The 21,526-nt window shown below is 41.0% G+C and overlaps 1 protein-coding gene and 1 long non-coding RNA gene across 2 annotated transcripts; both read right to left on the bottom strand.

Moving 5' to 3' along the window:
* Nucleotides 1-202: 202 nt before the first annotated feature.
* Nucleotides 203-6,907, bottom strand: LOC132133823 (uncharacterized). Its single transcript, XR_009429229.1, has 3 exons — nt 6,531-6,907; nt 628-761; nt 203-480 (listed from the first exon to the last, which is right to left on the bottom strand). It is a non-coding gene; the product is annotated as an uncharacterized LOC132133823 (long non-coding RNA).
* A 1,984-nt stretch (nt 6,908-8,891) lies between these two features.
* On the bottom strand, nt 8,892-21,172 carry LOC132133280 (putative interleukin-17 receptor E-like). Its single transcript, XM_059546085.1, has 17 exons — nt 21,149-21,172; nt 20,782-20,922; nt 20,122-20,228; nt 19,843-19,957; nt 19,687-19,731; nt 19,339-19,481; nt 19,181-19,252; nt 19,040-19,094; nt 18,298-18,458; nt 18,163-18,207; nt 17,659-17,716; nt 17,432-17,583; nt 17,101-17,166; nt 16,938-16,995; nt 12,949-13,065; nt 12,499-12,548; nt 8,892-10,205 (listed from the first exon to the last, which is right to left on the bottom strand). The coding sequence occupies exons 3-17, from the start codon at nt 20,185-20,187 to the stop codon at nt 10,197-10,199; spliced, it is 1,212 nt and encodes a 403-aa protein (XP_059402068.1). The 5' UTR covers nt 20,188-20,228; nt 20,782-20,922; nt 21,149-21,172; the 3' UTR covers nt 8,892-10,196.
* Between the last annotated feature and the right edge of the window lie 354 nt (nt 21,173-21,526).

A 21,526-nucleotide genomic window follows, 5' to 3' on the forward strand; every position in this document is an offset into this window, starting at 1 on the left:
TGCATCACAGTTTCCACAAAAATATTAAGCAATGTGACACTGAAGACTAGAAAATTCAGTTGTGCATCACAGAACAAAATTACACTTGAAAATGTATTTAAATAGGAAACATTTATTTTGTAATAATATTTAACTGAATAAATTATATGTAATATTAATCAAATTAATATATTATTAAATCAATACAACTTAATAAGGGGCATTATGTGTCTATTTTGTAAATATCAAAGGCAGTTTTGGGTTGTTTCTGATATTGCACTCTAAGAATTCTTGCAGTAACCTGGTTCTTTAATCTAATTTATTTTAGATATCTTCAATTCTCCCCCCTCAAAGCCATGCAACTGACTTAAGTGACAATGATGCAGTGTGAAGACAGTGTCCGATGTGGGGGGTTCAGCAGGAACCATCTGTTCAGACCCCACTAAGAACTCTACAGGGGCCTTCCAAGGACATTGGGTGATGAGTGTGTCCACAGGCACTCTATAAACAAACAGAAGGCACTTGGAAAATGCATGGAAAAATCTACATAGGTGGACAGATAAAATCACAGAAAGCTTGAAATAGAAGCAATACAAATCATAATTCTTCAGAAAATATATTTTTCAAAAAAAAAAAGAGTGGACAGACCATTGCAGCAGGATGATGTATCTGTTATGCTCATAGACTGGTAACAGGTGTCTAACCCATTGTCCTCTTTGTCCAGAATTGAGACAGAGTCTCAGAATAGCCAGACAATGAAGTGGTGTCGGACTCATGAATATCTGAAAAGTGAGTTTGAATGTGGTCAGTGGGGGGTGGAGAAGTGTTTTTATTTCAAATCTATTTCCATATGCTTTGGAGTCATTCATCATTGATCATTTACTGATCTATTTATGCATGTGGCATGGTGGGTTTGGTTAAGAGAATTGGTTAACATTGAGTTTAACATATGCGGAGCCATAAATCACAGCCAGATAACACTGGGTTAAGATATGCAGACGCCAGAGAAGCATTGTTTTGTTTTGTTTTCATCCTACAAAAATCTTTGTAATGTTTTCATTGGCGTGTCTGTTATGATTTTTTTTTAAAAGACACCGTTGCCAATTTGACAAACTGCATTTTTACATATTCTCCATATAGATTGGAGGCACCACTGAATAATGTAATTAAACATGTAACAAACGAATTACCAAACGGAGTGAATTATACGGTAAAGTACAAAGTTGTCTCAACAAGTCCAGGAACAATTCAATTGTTCAGTGAAATCAACAACCACCAAAAGCCCCTCTAGGGACTGTAATTCAAAGAGCTTGTGAGGAACTCTCTGTTTCTAGGAATTTACCTTTGTCTAGGGAATTTCCTGGTATGTATGATCATTGGAGAACAAGGACCATCATGTACTGACAAGCAGTGTCTTAATAAGTCTAATGAACCTGTGTGTATTAACGACCTGAATATACAGGGACAGTTTTGCTCAATGTGATGTTTTTGTGATGATTTTGTGGCTGATGTTTGCAACCGATTGTCACACACCTGGACTCGTTTTGTGTGTTTTTTGTCCCTGTTAATTAAGTCATGCCATCCACCTGTGTTTTCCCCTGTTAATTTAGTCATGCCATCCACCTGTGTTTCCCCATTATCCTTTGTATAAAAGCCTTGTCCTTTCAGTTCTGTTTTGTCGGGTCTACTCGTTATTAGTTACTTGTCCACTCGTCTACCTGTCTACCTGTCTACCTGTCTACTTGTCAACTTGTTACTTGCCACTTGCCACCTGTTATTTGCCACTTACCTTGCCTATGTTTGCTTTAATAAATCCTTGTTTCGTTTATCCCTCGGCTCCGTGTTCCTTCCAGCAGCGTAAGCCGTGACAGAAGACCCGACCTACAAAGTTAAAAACTGCGTGTTTTCCCTCCGTTTTGTTTTCCGTTTTTTCACAGTCTTTTTCTTTCCGTAGTGTGTCATGGATCCCCTCTATCGCCCCGAATACCTCCTCCTCCTGCTGGAGCAGGAGGGACTGTCTCTCGAGGACCATACCAGATGGTTTCTCTGGATAGCTAATGCCACCAGCTACCCGGACCACGCGCTTGTCGCCCGAAGATGGTCCTCGGAAGGATTTCGCCGCGTTCATAGAGTGGAATCTGGTGAGAAATGGGTCACCTCTCACGGTGGGCCCAATGGAGGATCTCGCCAGGTCCACTCTGGACCCAGAGCCCAGCCTACAATCTCCCCACGGTACGAGGCATAAGCCCGAGCCCACCGATGACTGAGAGCCAGAGAGCAACCCGTCAGACCAGGTGCGAGAGCCGGCGACACTGCCCACCACGAGGGAGCAAAATGTGGAGCGCCAAATGGGTCAAAATGAGGGGGTTTCCAATTCACCTATGCCAGATCCTCTGTTAAGCCCAGGAAGGGCTCCTGATTCCCCGTTAAGCCCAGGACGGGCTCCTGATCCTCTGTTAAGCCCAGGACGGGCTCCTGATTCCCCGTTAAGCCCAGGACGGGCTCCTGTTCCCCCGTTAAGCCCAGGAAGGGCTCCTGATAACCCGTTAAGCCCAGGAAGGGCTCCTGATCCCCCGTTAAGCCCAGGAAGGGCTCCTGATCCCCCGTTAAGCCCAGGACGGGCTCCTGTTCCCCCGTTAAGCCCAGGACGGGCTCCTGTTTCCCCGTTAAGCCCAGGACGGGCTCCTGATCTTCCGTTAAGCCCAGGACGGGCTCCTGATCTTCCGTTAAGCCCAGGACGGGCTCCTGATCTTCCGTTAAGCCCAGGACGGGCTCCTGATCTTCCGTTAAGCCCAGGACGGGCTCCTGTTCCCCCGTTAAGCCCAGGACGGGCTCCTGATCCTCCTGTAAGCCCAGGACGGGCTCCTGATCCTCTGTTAAGCCCAGGAAGGGCTCCTGATCCTCCTTTAAGCCCAGGACGGGCTCCTGTTCCCCCGTTAAGCCCAGGACGGGCTCCTGTTCCCCCGTTAAGCCCAGGACGGGCTCCTGTTTCCCCGTTAAGCCCAGGACGGGCTCCTGATCCTCCGTTAAGCCCAGGACGGGCTCCTGATCCTCCGTTAAGCCCAGGACGGGCTCCTGATCTTCCGTTAAGCCCAGGAAGGGCTCCTGATCCTCCTTTAAGCCCAGGACGGGCTCCTGATCCCCCGTTAAGCCGAGGACGGGCTCCATTACCCCCGTTAAGCCCAGGAAGGGCTCCTGATCTTCCGTTAAGCCCAGGACGGGCTCCTGATCCTCCTTTAAGCCCAGGACGGGCTCCTGATCCCCCGTTAAGCCGAGGACGGGCTCCTGAACCCCCGTTAAGCCCAGGACGGGCTCCTGAACCCCCGTTAAGCCCAGGACGGGCTCCTGATCCTCCGTTAAGCCCAGGAAGGGCTCCAGCCCCAGAGCTTACTCCAATGCCTGCTCCTCCAAAATTCCCACCCTCCCACCCACTCCTGCCTCCTCCGCTGTCGTCTGGCTGCCCCTCTGCTCGCCCTCAGCCTACCATCATTGTGGTGCGAGCTCAGCGGGACCGCCATCCTCCAGCGACGCCTTGGTCGGCGTCTCCCTCACCTTCGCCTCCAGCCTCTGAGGCCTGGACTCCGCCTCGGCCTGTTGACCCGTCGGCTCCACCATGGCTCCTAGCTCCTTCCTCTCCGCCGTGGCCCGGCAGTCCACATGCTCTGCCTGGCTCCCTCGTCCCTCCGGCTCCGCCTTGGTCTGGCGTCGTCCATCCTATGCCTCGGGACTCCGTTCCTCCGGCTTCGCCCCATCCCTCCATCCCTCCGGCTCCGTCAGGCTCCTTCATCCCCTCGGCTACACCTCAGTCCTCGGTCACTCTGGCCTCACCGCGGCCTTCCGGATCCACATCGCCGCGTCAGTCACCAGAGCCATCAGTTCCGCCTAGGACCTCCGGCTCCTCCCCGTCACCCTGGCTCTTCGGCTCTCCGTCTCCGCCTCGGGCTCCTCCTCCACTTGCTCCGTGGCCGTGGGTCGAGTCCCTGGAGTCGGTGACCATTCCTCCTCCATGGCTCCTTCCACCGTCGGCCCCACCTTGGGCCGTGATGGCTGTGGCCTGGGTCCTGCTGGGTACCTCCTGCTTCAGATCCTTCCTGTCTCCTCCCTGGCTCCTCCCTCCGTCATCTCCTCCCTGGCTCCTTCCTCTGTGGTCCCTGTCTGCTGGCCTCCCTTTGTTGTTTCTACGGTGCGAGGACGCACCTACCGGAAGGGGGGAGTACTGTCACACACCTGGACTCGTTTTGTGTGTTTTTTGTCCCTGTTAATTAAGTCATGCCATCCACCTGTGTTTTCCCCTGTTAATTTAGTCATGCCATCCACCTGTGTTTCCCCATTATCCTTTGTATAAAAGCCTTGTCCTTTCAGTTCTATTTTGTCGGGTCTACTCGTTATTAGTTACTTGTCCACTCGTCTACTCGTCTACCTGTCTACTTGTCTACTCGTCTACTTGTTACCTGTTACTTGCCACTTGCCACTTGCCACCTGTTATTTGCCACTTACCTTGCCTATGTTTGCTTTAATAAATCCTTGTTTCGTTTATCCCTCGGCTCCGTGTTCCTTCCAGCAGCGTAAGCCGTGACACCGATACATTACTGCTGCCTATTTTAACCAATCTTACCAAGGGTCTTAGACTGTGGCTAAATGTGACAAAATCAGCTTTTTGAATGAATGATTCAATGACTCTAGTTGTCAAAATCTAAATCACTAGTTGTGTCCCAAATTACATACTATGCAATATGCAATTACACAATGCACGTACTGTATGTACTGAACCGAGTAAATATTTGAAGTGCACACTACTCATGCTACTGTAGCAGGGTAAGGTATAGCCCAGGTATGACTGGTTGATGTTATGCCAGCCTGGGAACCTATCAGTGTTCCTACTCCTTTGTCATTGGTTAAAATGGTTTAAATCCAATGAACCTATCAGAGTTGGGATTTATCCTATTAAAAAGGGAATGGTTTGATTACTCATGATGCATCATTCTTGGTACTAGACCATTGTGGAAAGTCATGGACAAAGCATAGGGTTTGTTGCAACTCCCTGTTGTGTTGTAGCAAGTAGGCCTTTTTCAGCATGCTAGCAGCCGTGGTCTCGTGTGGTAAGCGACCATGCGTTTTGCCACATTGGAGTTCTCTCTCGTTGTAACTACACATCCAGGGGTTTCCAGTACCTTGGTTGAAGCCGAATGTACATCAGTATGACTGCACTGCTGCTTTGTTTTTAGTGTTTGTTGTGTAACTGTTTAACTCTTGTTGTGATAAGAATGTCTTAGGTTATACCAGTTAATTATGTGACTTTATGAGTAGGAACTTTTAAAGCGGGAGTTTTATACTTTTAGTGTGTCCACTTGGACACTTGGTCCACTTGGTGTTTAGCCAATTGTATTGCTTTCACAATTGTGTGGTTTGGGGTGTAAGGTGATATTCCAAAAGGCCCCCGCTGGTCATTTTTCTCCTTCTGGTCATTTTGTAATGGGTAGACTTGTGTATCAGGCATGTTTTATATTGTATCCAAAAAAAACAATGTTTGAACCATTTCAATTGTGTATAAATAGCAAATGTTTTATACGGTCTATGTCTCCATGCTCACCCTGGCTTTTGTCCACGAACCTGTGTGCCCCTTTCGTAGGGCTGTTATGTCCCGGTATATTCCAGGTGGCGTAGTCGACGTGGATCCACTTTTGGTGCCCCCCCCACCTGACCACTCTTTGCCACACTACAAAATGGCATAGAATGGTTCATTAATCTTCTGGCGAGATGTGGGAATTAATTCTGTGCAATGGTTGAAGTCAGTTGTACTGTTCACTCATTGTTGAGGTGCATTATGGGATTGCACTTGATAATGTCCACTATGGTATCAGACATCAACAGTGGTGGTCCCCTAAAAAACTGCCACCTACTAGCACATGCTCCTCAATTGCATGCATAAATGCGGCAGCGCAAGAAGTAGTCTGCATCATGTTATATTAAAGAGTGAAAGAAACTACAAGCATGCACTGTCGTAGCCGTGTCATCAGTTAAGTCATTAAAGGGGTCATATGACATGGCTATAAAGAACATTTTGTGTATTTGGTGTAATGCAATGTGTTTATGCGGTTTATTTTCCACATAATGTACATGATTTTTGCTCCTCTATGCCCCGCCTTTCTCAAACGCGTTGATTTTTACAAAGCCCCTCGTTCTGAAAAGCAAGGTGTATGGTGATTGGCCAGCTATCCAGTGCATTGTGATTGGCTGAATGCTTCAAGAGTGTGACGGAAATTTTACACCCCTTAACATACTGTGATGCCGTCTCCCAGCACTATGAGACAAAACCAATAAAACTCATTACAAAAAAACATTGGTTGTATCCGGTGGGGATATAATTACTGATTATAATGACTTATACTGTGTTCTTACGTGTTGCGTTGTGTATCGCGCCGCGTAAGCATAAAACCATGTCTGTCTTTGTGATCAGAGAAACGAAAAAACAACAAGCACAAACTACACTGCTCAAAGCTCATTTTTGAATCATAAGTGGCAAATTCTTTAAATATAAAAAATGTACTTACAGGCTATGAGTCATAAGCACCAGACTGTCCTTGCAAAGTTGGAATTGCTCCACTTTATAGAACAGCCTTTGAGCACAGACCCATTGTAGGCTACTCTGCAGGTCAGGAAACAGTGCTCCATAAAATGCATCACACAGTGTCACACATGGCGGGCTTGAGTGAGGAACAGCCGGCGAACTTGAGAAAGGTTTGCGGCAACCACATGTGACGACCCCGGGCTGGACTCTGCTTCGTCTATGGTAAAGGCAGATCTGGCGATCCACAGTGCAAAGTTGATGTATTTCCTCAGCAACCAGCACGGATCAGCTCTAGGCATGACAAAGCGGATATTGTCCTCTTTTGGAAGGCCAAACAAAGTAGTTTTGCTTTCACAACAAAACACAGCATCTCCACAACATGGCGCCGGTAATAAAAAGTTACGTGGTGTTATGCAAATCTTCTCGCACAGTGATGTAGACAAGTGGGGGTGTGTTTAACCCTAACTTTAGTCACTAAGAGTCTACGGTATGTACTAAAAAAAACTAAAAAAGTGAGAAGCTATGACTGGCTGCATCCGAAAACGCATAGATTAGGCACTTTTTTTGAATAAGTAATTATTTGCTACAGTTAAAAAGTGTGTTCTATATAGTATGAATGTGTAGTATGAATATAATCTGAATATAATTAGACAAGCGCCTTGGTGTACTGGTTTTTACTTTACCGAGCTGGCTGGACTCCACGTAGAGGAAGATTCATTATGGATGGTCCCTGGGTGCTGAATGCAAGCCTGACCCCACTACCACCCCCACTGGGGTTTGTGCCCAATGGACCATTATGATGTCCTTGGAGGCACCGGACCATGAATTTATGGGCTATGTTCCTTACTCTCTGTTTCCCAGTGTTCCACGATGCTATTCTGTGCTGTTTAGATTAACCAAAAAAAAGTATCTGTTCCAAAAACTTCAAATAGCAACATTGAGCTCAATAGCTGTGTGAAGCTGTGTTAAGACAATATGCCAGAGACAGGAAAACTGTGTCCTAAATATTTTAAATGACTTCCTTTCCCAGTCTACAGCGCTATGAAAGCCGATGACGCCTGACCTCATAATAGTTTAAGTCTGTAACCTTATACACCAAAAGTGTCTACAAATGTATAAAGATACACATAAACAGTTACTTAAATTACCTGACTAAACGTCAACATCATGCAGTGGCAATATATACAACAATTAAATGGCAAATAAAATTGGAAAAAAAAATCGCCGCAACGGACGTTTAGTTTTAATTGGTCGCGATGCGTCACTTTCGCCTGGTGTGCTCAGGTTAAGTGCTAAATTCAGTGTACAACTTAACTTGTCTATAATGATGGCCATGTTAGAAACACTGCTTGCGTCCAGATTCACTTAATTAATCTTTTGTTTTGAATCAATGGTTCTTCGGGGCGTGTCAAACGTGAACCACGTGGACCACGTTAGTCACGTCAAACACGCTTCGTTGCGTCATAAATCAGTGGTTCGATGCTATGGGGCGGTTTGTCTCAAATTAATCCGGGAACCAGGATTACATATTGTTAATTGTTAATTGAATCTATTAGAGTTTTGTGGGTTTGTTTGTCAGCGAACCAACACACTTGCATTAACACTGCTTTAATCAGTAGATGTCCTCAGCGTGCACGTTGAATCGTTTTGTGAAGCAATTGGTTTAGTTGATTCGAATTTTGACTCAGAAAGCCCCACTTCTCTCATCCATAGTCGCAAATCCTTTCCATTTGGCCAAAAAATTCATCTTAAATAATTCGGAAATGTCTCTCATGGAATAGCAAAGTGTTCTGTAGTTGCACATGCCTGCTGTTTCATGAATAATACCTGTTCATATATCCTACCATGTATTCTAATATGCATTCTTCCCTGCTCTATAGCAGAAAAAACAGTATGTGAAATGAGTAGTGTACATGAAACAATACAAGAAGTACACCAATGACCCTAGACCTACTACTTCCCATGAGGCAATAGGAGAGGAGTTGTGATTGGTAGTGAAGCGGCACAATTGACACCATAAGTCACAGCATGGAGGGGTGTAGAACATCTGAATTTCATTCATACTATACACATTCACACTATATAGAACATACTTTTCTGACAATCATACATTTCCTTATCAAATATAGCACCTACTCAGTATGCGATTTTGGAAATCAGAAATACTGTTTTTTTTAATACTACATAGTAGTGAAGTAAGCATATAATGAGATGAGAAAGATTATTATACTCCCTGCATTTGGTTTTATGGGTTCAAACACCAACAGATGCTACGAGTCCATGGTAATAAAACTGACCAGTCCAAAAGGTTAGAGGACAGGGCTGGTGGCTATTGACCCCAACCAAAAAGGTCACATGCAGTCACTGGCAGCTAAGTGAAAGTAGCTAAACATACAACAACTCAGCAAATGCTTTTGTCTCTATTTCTTTTTTCCAGTGCTTTATCCCTTTAACCCAAACACGTTTTGGAGGCAAAGCACAACCAGTCGAACATTCTGTCAGGGAGGTACAGAAAAGGTAGCGGTGGTCTGTATGGAAAGCATCAAAGGGGAATGCTTCACTCCCAGCTGAAGACTCGCAGACAGCAGGTGGAGCCTGCAGGCATCGATGAGGTCATTGAGGCCAACAATTTTCACATGGGCTTGTTTTACAGTGTTTACCAGAGTCAAATACTCCCTAGTGCTAGAACCCACATGCCACACACACTTTTAAAAGTAACGTTTTTTTTATTGTACAATGAAGAACCTTTAATGTCCATGAAACATAAATACGTATAGTGGAAAAAGATTTTGCATTATTAAAATGTTAGTTTAAGAACTCTACATTAGGTTCTTTGCAGAGCCAAAAGCAGTTAGTCAGTGGCATCACTGCAAAAAAACCCTTTCAGAAACTTTATTTTTAAGAGTGAACACTGTGAACTCTCAGCTAAGATGGTGGCATCTCCCCAAAAACTATATTTGTCCTATATCTATGATTGAGCTCTATTGTTTGGGCTTTACTCTATACTTCAGGAATGTTTTCATCAGCAAACCCCAGAGCCAGTTCCACCCGGCCCCTCTCATCGGCACAGAGCCGCACCATCCAGGAATGTCATACAGTATCTCTGCATCCTCAGAATCAGAAAAAAGTGTGTCATCGAAAATCATGATTACAGGCACAGGCGACACAGGAACATGTGCAGCCGCAAAAGTTTCTATGGCACTGCATCTACATACTGGGGTTGCACAAGTGTCTGTAAACTGACTACCCATTTGTGACCTAGTTTCAAGCCTTACGTGAGAGAAATATCAACATCAGAGGCAAAAACTCATTCCCACTGCTGACACAGACATTCATTTGTTTGCGACACTGCCCTCTGCTGTACAAACGCAGTAGCTCATAGGTGACAAAAACAAATTGGATTTTGCAAAGCAGGAAACAATTATAATGCTTTCACATTCATTCAGTCTTATATTGACTTGCATACAAAAGTACCAAAGTTTTATATACACAAATGCTTCAAATTCTTTCATGTGTGCACCAGACAAGACAAAAAATTATGCAAGCGCTGCCTTCAATCCTTACAGTTATAAAAAAAGAAAAAAAAAGACATGCATGCTTTATTGAGAACTATCCTGCAATCGACATCCTCTTGCTGTGAAGGCAGGTGTCACTGGTTCTGTTAAAATAAACATATGACATAATATATTTTTTAAAATAACCACAAACAATTCATTCATATATAGACATGTTATATCTATACCTAGATCTAATATATAAACCCAATTCCACAAAAGTTGGGACACTGTACAAATTGTGAGTAAAAAAGGAATGGAATAATTTACAGATCTCATAAACGTATATTTTATTCACAATAGAATATAGATAGCATATCAAATGTTGAAAGTGAGACAGGTAGCAATAAGAGGCCGGAAAAGTTAAATGTACATATAAGGAATAGCTGGAGGACCAATTTGCAATTTATTAGGTCAATTGGAAACATGATTGGGTATAAAAAGAGCCTTTCGGAATGGCAGTGTCTTTCAGAAGTCAAGATGGGCAGAGGATCACCAATTCCCCCAATGCTGCAGCGAAAAGAAAGGAGTTTCTCAGAGGAAAATTGCAAAGAGTTTGAAGTTATCATCATCTACAGTGCATAATATCATCCAAAGATTCAGAGAATCTGGAAAAATCTCTGTGCGTAAGGCTCAAGACCGGAAAACCATACTGGATGCCTGTGATCTTCAGGCCCTTAGACGGCACTGGATCACATACAGGAATGCTACTGTAATTGAAATCACAACATGGGCTCAGGAATACTTCCAGAAAACATTCTCGGTGAACACAATCCACCGTGCCATTCACCATTGCCGGCTAAAACTCTATAGGTTTGAAGTTTTTTTTTTAAAAACTGGGACGCCATGTCATCCAGACTAAAGAGGACAAGGACAACCCAAGTTGTTATCAGCACTCAGTTCAGAAGCCTGTATCTCTGATGATATGGGGTTGCATGAGTGCGTGTGGCATGAGCAGCTTACACATCTGGAAAGGCACCATCAATGCTGAAAGGTATATCCAAGTTCTAGAACAACATATGCTCCCATCCAGACGTCGTCTCTTTCAGGGAAGAACTTGCATTTTCCAACATGACAATGCCAGACCACATACTGCATCAATTACAACATCATGGCTGCGTAGAAGAAGGATCCGGGTACTGAAATGGCCAGCCTGCAGTCCAGATCTTTCACCCATAGAAAACATTTGGCGCATCATAAAGAGGAAGATGCGACAAAGAAGACCTAAGACAGTTGAGCAACTAGAAGCCTGTATTAGACAAGAATGGGACATGTTTCCAGTTTGCAGTATAACAGTTTTCAGACTGTTATAAAAAGAAGAGGGGATGCCACACAGTGGTAAACATGGCCTTGTCCCAACTTTGTTGAGATGTGTTGATGCCATGAAATTAAAAATCAACTAATTTTTCCTTTAAAATTATACATTTTCTCAGTTTAAACATTTGATATGCCATCTACGTTGTATCCTGAATAAAATATTGAAATTTCAAACTTCCACATCATTGCATTCTGTTTTTGTTCACAATTTGTACAGTGTCCCAACTTTTTTGGAATCGGGTTTGTATCTTCTAATGAGAGTGTCTCATGTTTGCCTATTCAAAAGTCACTTTTTTTAATGGTGGATGTTTTGGGTGGTTGCCAGGTTATTGTAATAGGTTGCTAAGGTGTTCTCAGTTTTAAGCATGTTGTTATGCGGTTGTAAAAATGTAAAAAAATATAAAAAGACAACTAAAAAAACATTTAAAAGTGAAAGTATAAAAATAAAAGGTAATTCAACATATTATTAAATACTATAATAGTATATAGGTAATACAAAACCAACCCTCATCTGAGTTAGTTTTAGCATGTTGTTATGGTATTCTTTGTGGTTGCTAGGTGGTTACATACTAGCCCAAATCTCTCATACAGTAACTATGTGGTTTTTATGCTCAAGGTCAAAAGTAAATCTGATTGTCTAGAAAGGTAACAGCACACTTCAGCTCAACATTCCTCAAATGTTTAGGCATGAGCAGCATATTTAAAAAGCACCACTACTAATAGTTAAAATGTGGCTTATAATAGCACTGTGCAGTATAGATCAAGTTAAACAAAATCACAAATAAAATACCTGACTTTTAATATTTACATACTAATATGCATTTGCAATTTTACTTTGAAATATATTCATTTGTAAGTTGAACTTGAGACCTTTGTTAGCTATAAAAGTAATCAAACTGTATCTAAAGTAAAAGGAATTCATACTGCATGTACAGTAAATATTTTGCATGTGTGTGTCATGTCCGATCACGTCAGAAATACCAAGAATCATGTGCACCATTGATTGTAATCGTAAATAGAATAGAACTAGAATGCTCAGGACACCATTATATATCTATTATATCTTCTTGGTTTACATACCATCCTCAGACATCTGAGTTTCGTCCATGGTGTTCTCCTCTTGTCCCCATCTATGAAACAAGAAACAAATCAAAATCAAAACAAACCTTCAGACCATCAGGAAAACCTGACAGTAGCAACTGGAGTCTAAAAACTGGTATCTCAGAGATTTTCATCGTTTTTCACAACACGTCCACACCCGATTCATTTCTAAAGCTTTTAGGCAGGTTTGGAACTGGTATGTCTACTATTTGTGTTAAAACCTACTGTTCATATGACTTCCATCTATAATTTGCTTTTAATTATTACTTTTATTTTCAGTGAAAAGGTGTTGTTAAATCAGGGATAACTGTTTTGAAAATTATATATACTTTTTTGTCATAGACTCTTTAATCTCACTATTACCAACAACAATCTTGCCTTTTCCCTCTAGCCAGTGGCAACAGGTGTGTCAAACCACTGTTGGTTTACCTTTTATTGTCATTCTACCAAGCAAGACAGCCGTCAGGATCACTGTCAGAATAATGAGAGCAGGAAATAAAAACTTCTCAATGTCCTGACTTCTCTCCGGTACATGACACCAACTTGCTGTGTGATTAAAAAACAAAAGTCATATCCTTAATAGATTGTGTAAACTGGTTATACAGTACAACTGAAAGTGAAACCCATCACAAGTGGCATTACCAACTACATTTTTATTAGCTTGACATTGCTTTAGAATAGATGTTTTCAAAATAGTATAGTTTTTCCAGTACAAAACACTACACTGCAAGTATTTATCCCACCTTATTGTGTTCACAATTGTGTTAGCGAAGTACAAAGTATCTTTAAAAAAACACTAACTTTTCATTTTACTCATACAGTAAAAGTGTAGTAACCATGTTCTTTTGGCATATTAATTACCATTTATATAACCACAGTTTAATTTTCATGTTACTGCCACTGAGACTTTTCATAGTTATTCTGCCTGTTCTGTCACAGCCAGGTGGTCTGTCCATGTCTCTGCTCTGCCATGGCCTCCTGACCTTCTGGCATCACCTTGGTCACCACTGTGGTGGTAATCTGCTCCACTGTGGGGATCCTCGTTCCCATCTGCTCTGTCTTGGTGGTCCTCGGCTCTGCCCTGGCTTCCTGCTCTGCCAGTTCCACCCTGGTCTCTAACTTTGCACTGGTTTCCTAATCCTTCATGGTTGCTCCACGGTCCAGGTCCTCCATTGCTCCATGATCTAAGCCCACCACTGCTCCATGGTTCAGGCCTGTCTCTACTCCACAGCCCAGATCCACTACTGCTACTGTTTCAAGGCCTAGGTCAGTAATTGCTTCATGGTCCAGGCCCGCCTCTGCTCCATGGGCCAGGTCCACCATTCACCATTCAGGTCTTGCCCTCTGCTCCACGATCTATGATCTATTAAGTTCCGTATCAGTTACAAATTATCATTACTTACCTATAAGGCCCTAAATGGTTTAGCTCCTGCGTACCTAACTAGCCTTCTACCACGTTACAACCCATCACGCTCCCTAAGGTCACAAAACGCTGGACTTTTGGTAGTTCCTAGGATAGCAAAGTCCACTAAAGGAGGTAGAGCTTTTTCACATTTGGCTCCCAAACTCCGGAATAGCCTTCCTGATAATGTTCGGGGTTCAGACACACTCTCTCTGTTTAAATCTAGATTAAAAACGCATCTCTTTCGCCAAACATTCAAATAATGCATCTTAAATTGTGAGTGAAGTTGCATCTGATCAAATGCGCATTTTTATTCATTAGCTTGGGTTAAACTAATTAATTTTACTTTGTTGGATCAGCAACTATGCTAATGATGTCTCTATTTGTTTCTATGTTTTGCCACAGGATTTACATCCTGTGGTAACTAGGATTTACACAAGCTCCAGTCTGGATCCAGAACACCCGAGAAGAGATGATGCTGACCCTCAGAGTACCCCAGATGATGCTAACCCTGAATCAACAGAACTAACAAATATTGCTACAAGTGTGACTGCATCATATAATAATTATTCATTATTAATAATGTTCATCATCTGGCAGACTATGTCTTGTATTAATTTTTCTAAAAATCCTGTCAAACGTGCACAAACTGACAGTCACTACTTATAAGCTATTACTAAATATTGTAGAAACATAATTTTCTGTAAAGTTGCTTTGTAACGATTTGTATTGTAAAAAGCGCTATACAAATAAACTTGAAATTGATCTCAGTCACTGCTCCACTAGTCTCGTGTAGCCAGACCTTCAGACTGACGGCTGAAAGTCTGGAATTCATGGTAGCTTTCATTGGCCAAGGCCCATCCATGAAGCCGTTTGACTGACATGTCAAATAACCAATCACAGTTTGTTTCATTCAGCACCACACTTCGGGGCATGGAATATTTCACAAACTTTTGAAACTCCAGCGTTTAGTTGATCCTGATAAGTGCTCATCGTCACAGTTGTAAACACTTCGGCTTTCTTCTTTTGTGAGGGGGTTTGGGGTCACGGCATTTTTGTTTCCAGGTGGAATGTTAAAGAACGCTACACACCTGTAGAATGAAACTAATCCGATGACGACATTTCTGAAATGTTTCCACTTTTGTGTCCCATATGCATCAGACGTTTAGCCAACGGACCCTGGGTGTGACGTCTGAGGCTGAGACTACTGCTCCACTGTCCAGGACCACCACCATGCCACGATCCGAGTCCAGTCCTCCACCCTCCCAGACTCTTTTGGTTTTGGGTGGTTTATTAGGGCATCGGGAGTCACCCTTAGAGGGGGGGGATATGCCATGGTTGGTTTTGGATTTTAGTTTATGTTCATGTTTTTATGTCTTTTACTTTGTATTCACACTCTTAGTCTCGTTTCCTGGTTTGTCATGTTATGTGTTTCCCTTAATCCTGCCATGTGGTTTTTTTGTTCACGTGTTTTTTCCCAGTGGTTCCTCTGTTGTATGTGTCATGTGTTCAGTAGTTGGATTATGTCATGTAACCCCATTTGTTTTTATATATGTATATAGCCTTTATGTTGCCATTAGGTGTGTTCAACTTGAAGCAGTGCTGTGCAGACCAATCAGTGTATGAAATCAAAGTACAGTGAGAGCAATTCAAAAGTTTAAAGAGTCGTCTACTCTCCAATTGCTTTTGCAGTACTTTCATAAGTTCATACTTTCATAAGTCATAAGCTGATTGGTGTCTCGTCTAGAGTTGTGTTGTGTAACTGCTGCTTGGTGAGTCTTTGCCTGTGTTCATGTTCAAGTTTATTTTGTGATTGGGTATCAAGTCAGGTCTTCATTTATATTTATATTTATATTTATATAGCTTAATTCTTGTAAACAAAAGCTCCACATGGGTTCGGTAAGCTTGACTGCAGTGGACTTTATCACAAGTAGCTAAGCGGGACTAGTAGCTAAATAAGAAGCTTGTAATGTACCGTAGCTACATTTAACTGTTTTTAAAAGTTTACCTGTAGATTAGCTGAACTAAATTATGGGCAGTGGTGGAACTATTAGGGGGACTCTAGCTTTACGTCATTTATAAACTTTTTCATTTGTTGTATTAAAACAATACATTCAATAATAAGACACAATCAGGAAAAATGTGTAACCAATGAAATAAAAGCAGTATCAACAAAATTAATCATTGCACTTCAGAGGTGGCACAGAAGAACGCAAAAGTGGCATTTAGGTGTATTTACAGGCTGTTTAACAAGGCTCAGGGATGGCATAACTCAGCAAATCTGGTGTTTGAGCAGTTAGTGGATTTTGCCTAACTTAAATGCTCATTGCTGCAAGAACATATTGTAATCAGAAACCCATGATGCAGAGCGCATTTGCAAATTCTGTTTAACCAATATGCTATTATTGGTTTCAGCTGAGGGTCCACCCAGAAGTGAGGTAGATTGTGATACTGTTTTCTCTCTATACGTGTCTCATAAATGGAAATGCAAAATCTTTTCGGGCTAGAGGACACTATATTTAGATGGAATTTACATGAAAATCTAGATCATTTGAGATACACTAACACAGCTTTACCCATATCAAACTTTCTGTTATTGCATCTGATAAAATAAGATGTCCATATTTCCTGCAAAAATCACGGGTTATCCCAGATAATTTACCTGAAGCAGTCTTCTTTAACAATCTGTGCTGTAAGGAGTAGAGCGCACAATGATAGAGAAGAGATGGCCGCAGTCTGCAGGTATTATGGGCCATCTCAAAAGCTGACATTGAACAGTCAACCATAGTCAAAAATATTCGCCTACATTGTATTATATATTGCACTATGTTATGTGTGGAACTCTGATCGCTTTCGTATGCTATTAATATATACAGAAATCCCTTTAATTTCCCAAAAAAACCTAACCAGTTGAAACTTAATGCCCCCCCCAGGACTCCCCAAACCAACCCCCACCCCCCCCCCCCCCCCCACCCCACCCACCATACCCCGTTTTCAGCTTTACGTATGTACTTACAACACTGCAAGTCGCACTGAAGTACAGGGACTGAAAAGTGCACATCTACCCTCTGGACCTACAAACATGAAAACACAAGACCATCCACATCAATAATTACCACTGACAAAAATCCAACAAGATTAGACAACACTGTTACTGTCGCCCTCCTTTGTTGCCATACCTTGATGCAGACACACACTTCGCACGCACTTTTGGGCAAGTTGAAAACTGTGGGCTTCATTTTGTCCTAGAAAACAAAGAAGACCTGGCATGACATCAAACAAGCTTAAACAAGACTGCTTCAGTGTTTTGAGGTTTCTTTAGAACAGACCCTTTTCTTTCGCATATCATCAGGCATGAACCAGGTGAAATTTTTTTAGTTTGAAAAGACAATTGCCCTCTTCATTGTTTACTAAGATGAATAGGAGTGTAGAGAGAAAACCATGAAAAAAACATGTACATTTGCTCTGAACTGATCCTACAGGCAGATTATCCTGCTCAATGTTCCTTACCACTGAAAGGGTTTGGAATTGGTTTCCTTCGATTTGTTTACACTGAGAGGAGGGATTCATCTCACAGATAGAAATGGAGAAGCTGGCTTTGACCCATGTTGAAATCTCTACCCACTGCTGACCATCTTTGGATGTAATCTTTGCTGTCCAGACTTGTCAGATAAAATATATTTAGATTCATACAGTGTGTAACATAAACATCTGTGAAAGGTATTGTGCTGTTATACCTGGGAAATTTCCTTTGGCAAAAGGACACTTTATCCATTTCCCCACTTCAGTGGTAAACTACAATAAAGAAATAGTCATTACAATGAATTCCAAGCCAACCCAAAAAGCTGTTTTTTGTCAATGACATCATTCATTTAAAGGAACAATTCCCTCAAAATTTTAAATTCTGTCTTCATATCGAAACAATTGTTAAATTCCAAGCCATCAGAAGCCATTTAATAGTTTTTGTTTAGTTTGTATCGTCCTCTAAATATAGCTCAAGAACAATGTGGATATCATGCATGAGTCATATGGACTACTTCTATGGTTCTTTTATTATTTTTGAAATGTGACAGTTCCAGTCCCCATCCACTTTCATTATATTGAATAAAGCAGCTAGGACATTTTACTACATCTCTCCAAAAAGTCCTGGTTTGGAACCTCATGAGGGTAAGTTAATAATGACAACATTTTGGAAAATTAATTTTGGGGTGAAAGCAAATATGGAATACAAAACATTCAACCTTCGTGCAAAGCATTGGGTGTGGATCCACGGAAGAGAACATCACCTGAGGTGAAACAGTTAAAAAAAGATGTAAGGTTTCTTATGATCAGCGGCTATTACTGCAAATGTAATAAAAAGGGACAACTGAACATACTTTTTGCCCCTCCGAATGAAAAATATTTCCAAGGTCTTGGCAGCTTTTCCCTCCATCGGCGTGGCACAGAGATACCGACACTTTGACAGGACACAGCGGCTCCCATATCAACTCTTCCTTATTGATGTCATAAGTTATCCCAGACCACAGTTCTTCTAAATCTGTTGCAGAGGACAGTGAGGGTATTTTAAAGTAAAATTTTAGCTTTAAAATGTCCATTTATAATATATATTTTTTTTTAATTCCCATTTATAATATTCATGATTTATCCATAGCTCGACCAAAAATGTAAGGACAAAACTGTTTAAACATTCTTCAAGATATCTTCTTTTGTGTTCAACAAAATAAAAATAAAAAACTGCTGCAGCAACTGAAAAAAGATTGAGACTTATGTGATGGTGAATTATTGATTTAAGTGCATTAGCTTCACATATGAGACCATTGGCAAGCAAGTAATTTGGAATGCTATGCAACAGGAAATAGGTACTCCCTTTACAAATCCGACAAGTACTAACTAGTACAAAAAATCAGATTCAATGCAAGCAAATGTAAATAAGCAAACCAATCCAAGAAAGTTTTTTTGTTCATCAATTCAGCTCTTGAGGTGGGTCTCAAGATTAACTTAGAAGTTGCCACTCGTTTTAAAAACCTTTATGTTCCCTCACAAAGCATATTTACAGTGAAAATCGAGAACCTGAAAACATCTAAGACTTTTGTTTTTAACACAGCAACTTTTACTCACTGTTTTTAAATGGACACACTTGAACTCTCCGTGCATCTACTCTAGCAGGCCAACCCTGAAATAAAAGACAAAATCAACAGTTCCTTTAACTGTCGGATTCATGTTCAAAACCTAATTTTCCATAAAATAAAGCTTTCATACCTCAATGCACAAACAGGGCAATGGTTTGGAATAATGAAGCGTTATGCTACTCTCTAGATATTGTGGTTTTATCTGAAACACATGCAAAACACAAGGGTAAAATGAAATGATGTAAATTCTTCTAGGAAATGCAAAGGAAATGTGCGTGCCGTTCTTACCGTTCTCTGTGCCCCTTCCCCTGCACAGATGACATTGCTTTTATGGCAGAGCCTGAGGTTGTAATCTGTGTTCTCAGGAGCATCAGTTATTTTCACTGTTAGCATATTCCTAGCTTTATTTACAGTGTACGCCAGCTTCCCAGCTACAACAAAACGACAATACAGTTACAGATTTACATACTAACATTTTATCTGTGTGTGTGTGTGTGTGTGTGTGTGTGTGTGTGTGTGTGTGTGTGTGTCTGTCTATGTCTATCTTTCACTGTCTATCTATCTATCTATCTATCTATATCTATCTATTTGTCTGTCGGTCTATGAATGTAGTGACATTATGATAATGAAACTTACTGATGCACTCTGTAATTTCATCTCTGATACCTTCGTGACTGCATTCTGGCATTAAAAAAATAAAAGGGCATTAGATGTTAATGTTATTCATGTCATGCGTGACTACATTGTATATAAACATTATTTATAGACTGCTGAAAAAGACAACACTGATACCAGGAACAAGGTGTCTTTGTGTCCAAATAGCCTTACAGTAGCCGGGAATCGTTTTGAGAGTCACAAAAACTAGCTGTCCAGGTCTAACAGGAACACATTTAAACTGCACATCAACCTAGAAGCAGAAAAAAAGAATACAACATCTAACAACCATGCAAGGAAAGAAATTATAGTTTTGGTGGTACAATGATATGTCATTGATAAAATTCTCAGTTGTAATGTCAGAAATCTATTTGCATAGTGTAACCATCAAGTAAGCATCATATGTTCATACTGTACCTGTTTTCCTGTGGCTTTTCCTTTGCCAACAGGTCCAAAGGTATAAATCTGGCAATGTCCTATCATCCCTGCAGAGTCGGCACACACTGAAACCCCGCGAATATCACCTGGAAAAACAGTCAAAACTTTAAAAGAACCAAAAAAAAAAAAAATTCTTTCATCCATTTAATAGTTGGTGCAAAGAGGTGACATCATTTTTGCAGTTTCTCATTTAATAAACATTTCAGGTTAAATCAACAAGGTAGTAATTATTAAGGTATATTGTGTTTAGTTAATGTTAGACCTTTCAGATTATAGAGTATTTAATCAATAACTTTTTGTTTTGAAAGCTGTCGTTTTAAAAAGATCCAGTGATGTAGGAATGACTCAGTAGTTTTACCAATGTGATTACAAAAGAGATCGTTGAAGTTTTTCAGGATTGCTGCACCAGACAATAAGACATAGTTCACTGAACACACATTGAACATAGGGGGGTAAGTTGTCACAATACAAGCATTTAACTAATTGTAAAATATACAAATATCTTCCAAAAATGTGGTATTTTACAGAAATGTGGAACCATTAATTATAGTCATAAATAAATTGTATAAATGTATAACATTTAAAACATATTACATTAAAAACATTTAATTCATACAATGTGACCAGAATATTACACACCAGTAACATTCACTGATGCTGCGATTCTGAGCTGGAGTGAACATTTCCTCCCCTCACACGCTAACACATTAGACAACGTCACATCATTGAACACGCCGCTGCTAACAGCCTGATTCCTGCAGTGAAATGCTGACAGTGGAGCTATAAGATATAAAATATGTTAGGATCATTGATTATTGCATATATAGACAGACAGACAGACAGACAGACAGGCAGACAGATAGACAGATAGACAGATAGATAGATAGATAGATAGATAGATAGATAGATAGATAGATAGATAGATAGATAGATAGATAGATAGATAGATAGATAGATAGATAGATAGATAGATAGATAGATAGATAGATAGATAGATGATACTTACAGTAAGCTCTGGGTTTACACTGTAGACCCTGTATGTAGAGATCAAAACAAATATTATTTTAAGCACTATGCCTAATCAAATTACTTAAATTACTTTCCTATTTATGCATGGCCCAGAACTGCTTTATCATTTAACAGGAAATGTTACTGTACTGTAAAGATAGTAAAACAAGGGGTTTCCCGCTCATGCCTTAGAAATTCCTGGTTGGAGCCAATATAACAAGTGTATCCTCCTCATATCTATTTACGATAATCAACAGAATACACAAAGATTAACTTTGCCTGTCTGATGTCAAAGATGAGTGAGAGTGGGTTATCTGTGTATACCTGCTTCTATAAGACTGAGATGAATGCTTTTTTAACATATCTTATAACTCGC

The sequence above is a fragment of the Carassius carassius genome, chromosome 50 (genome assembly GCF_963082965.1).
Source record: "Carassius carassius chromosome 50, fCarCar2.1, whole genome shotgun sequence".
Taxonomy (NCBI): Eukaryota; Metazoa; Chordata; class Actinopteri; order Cypriniformes; family Cyprinidae; genus Carassius; species Carassius carassius.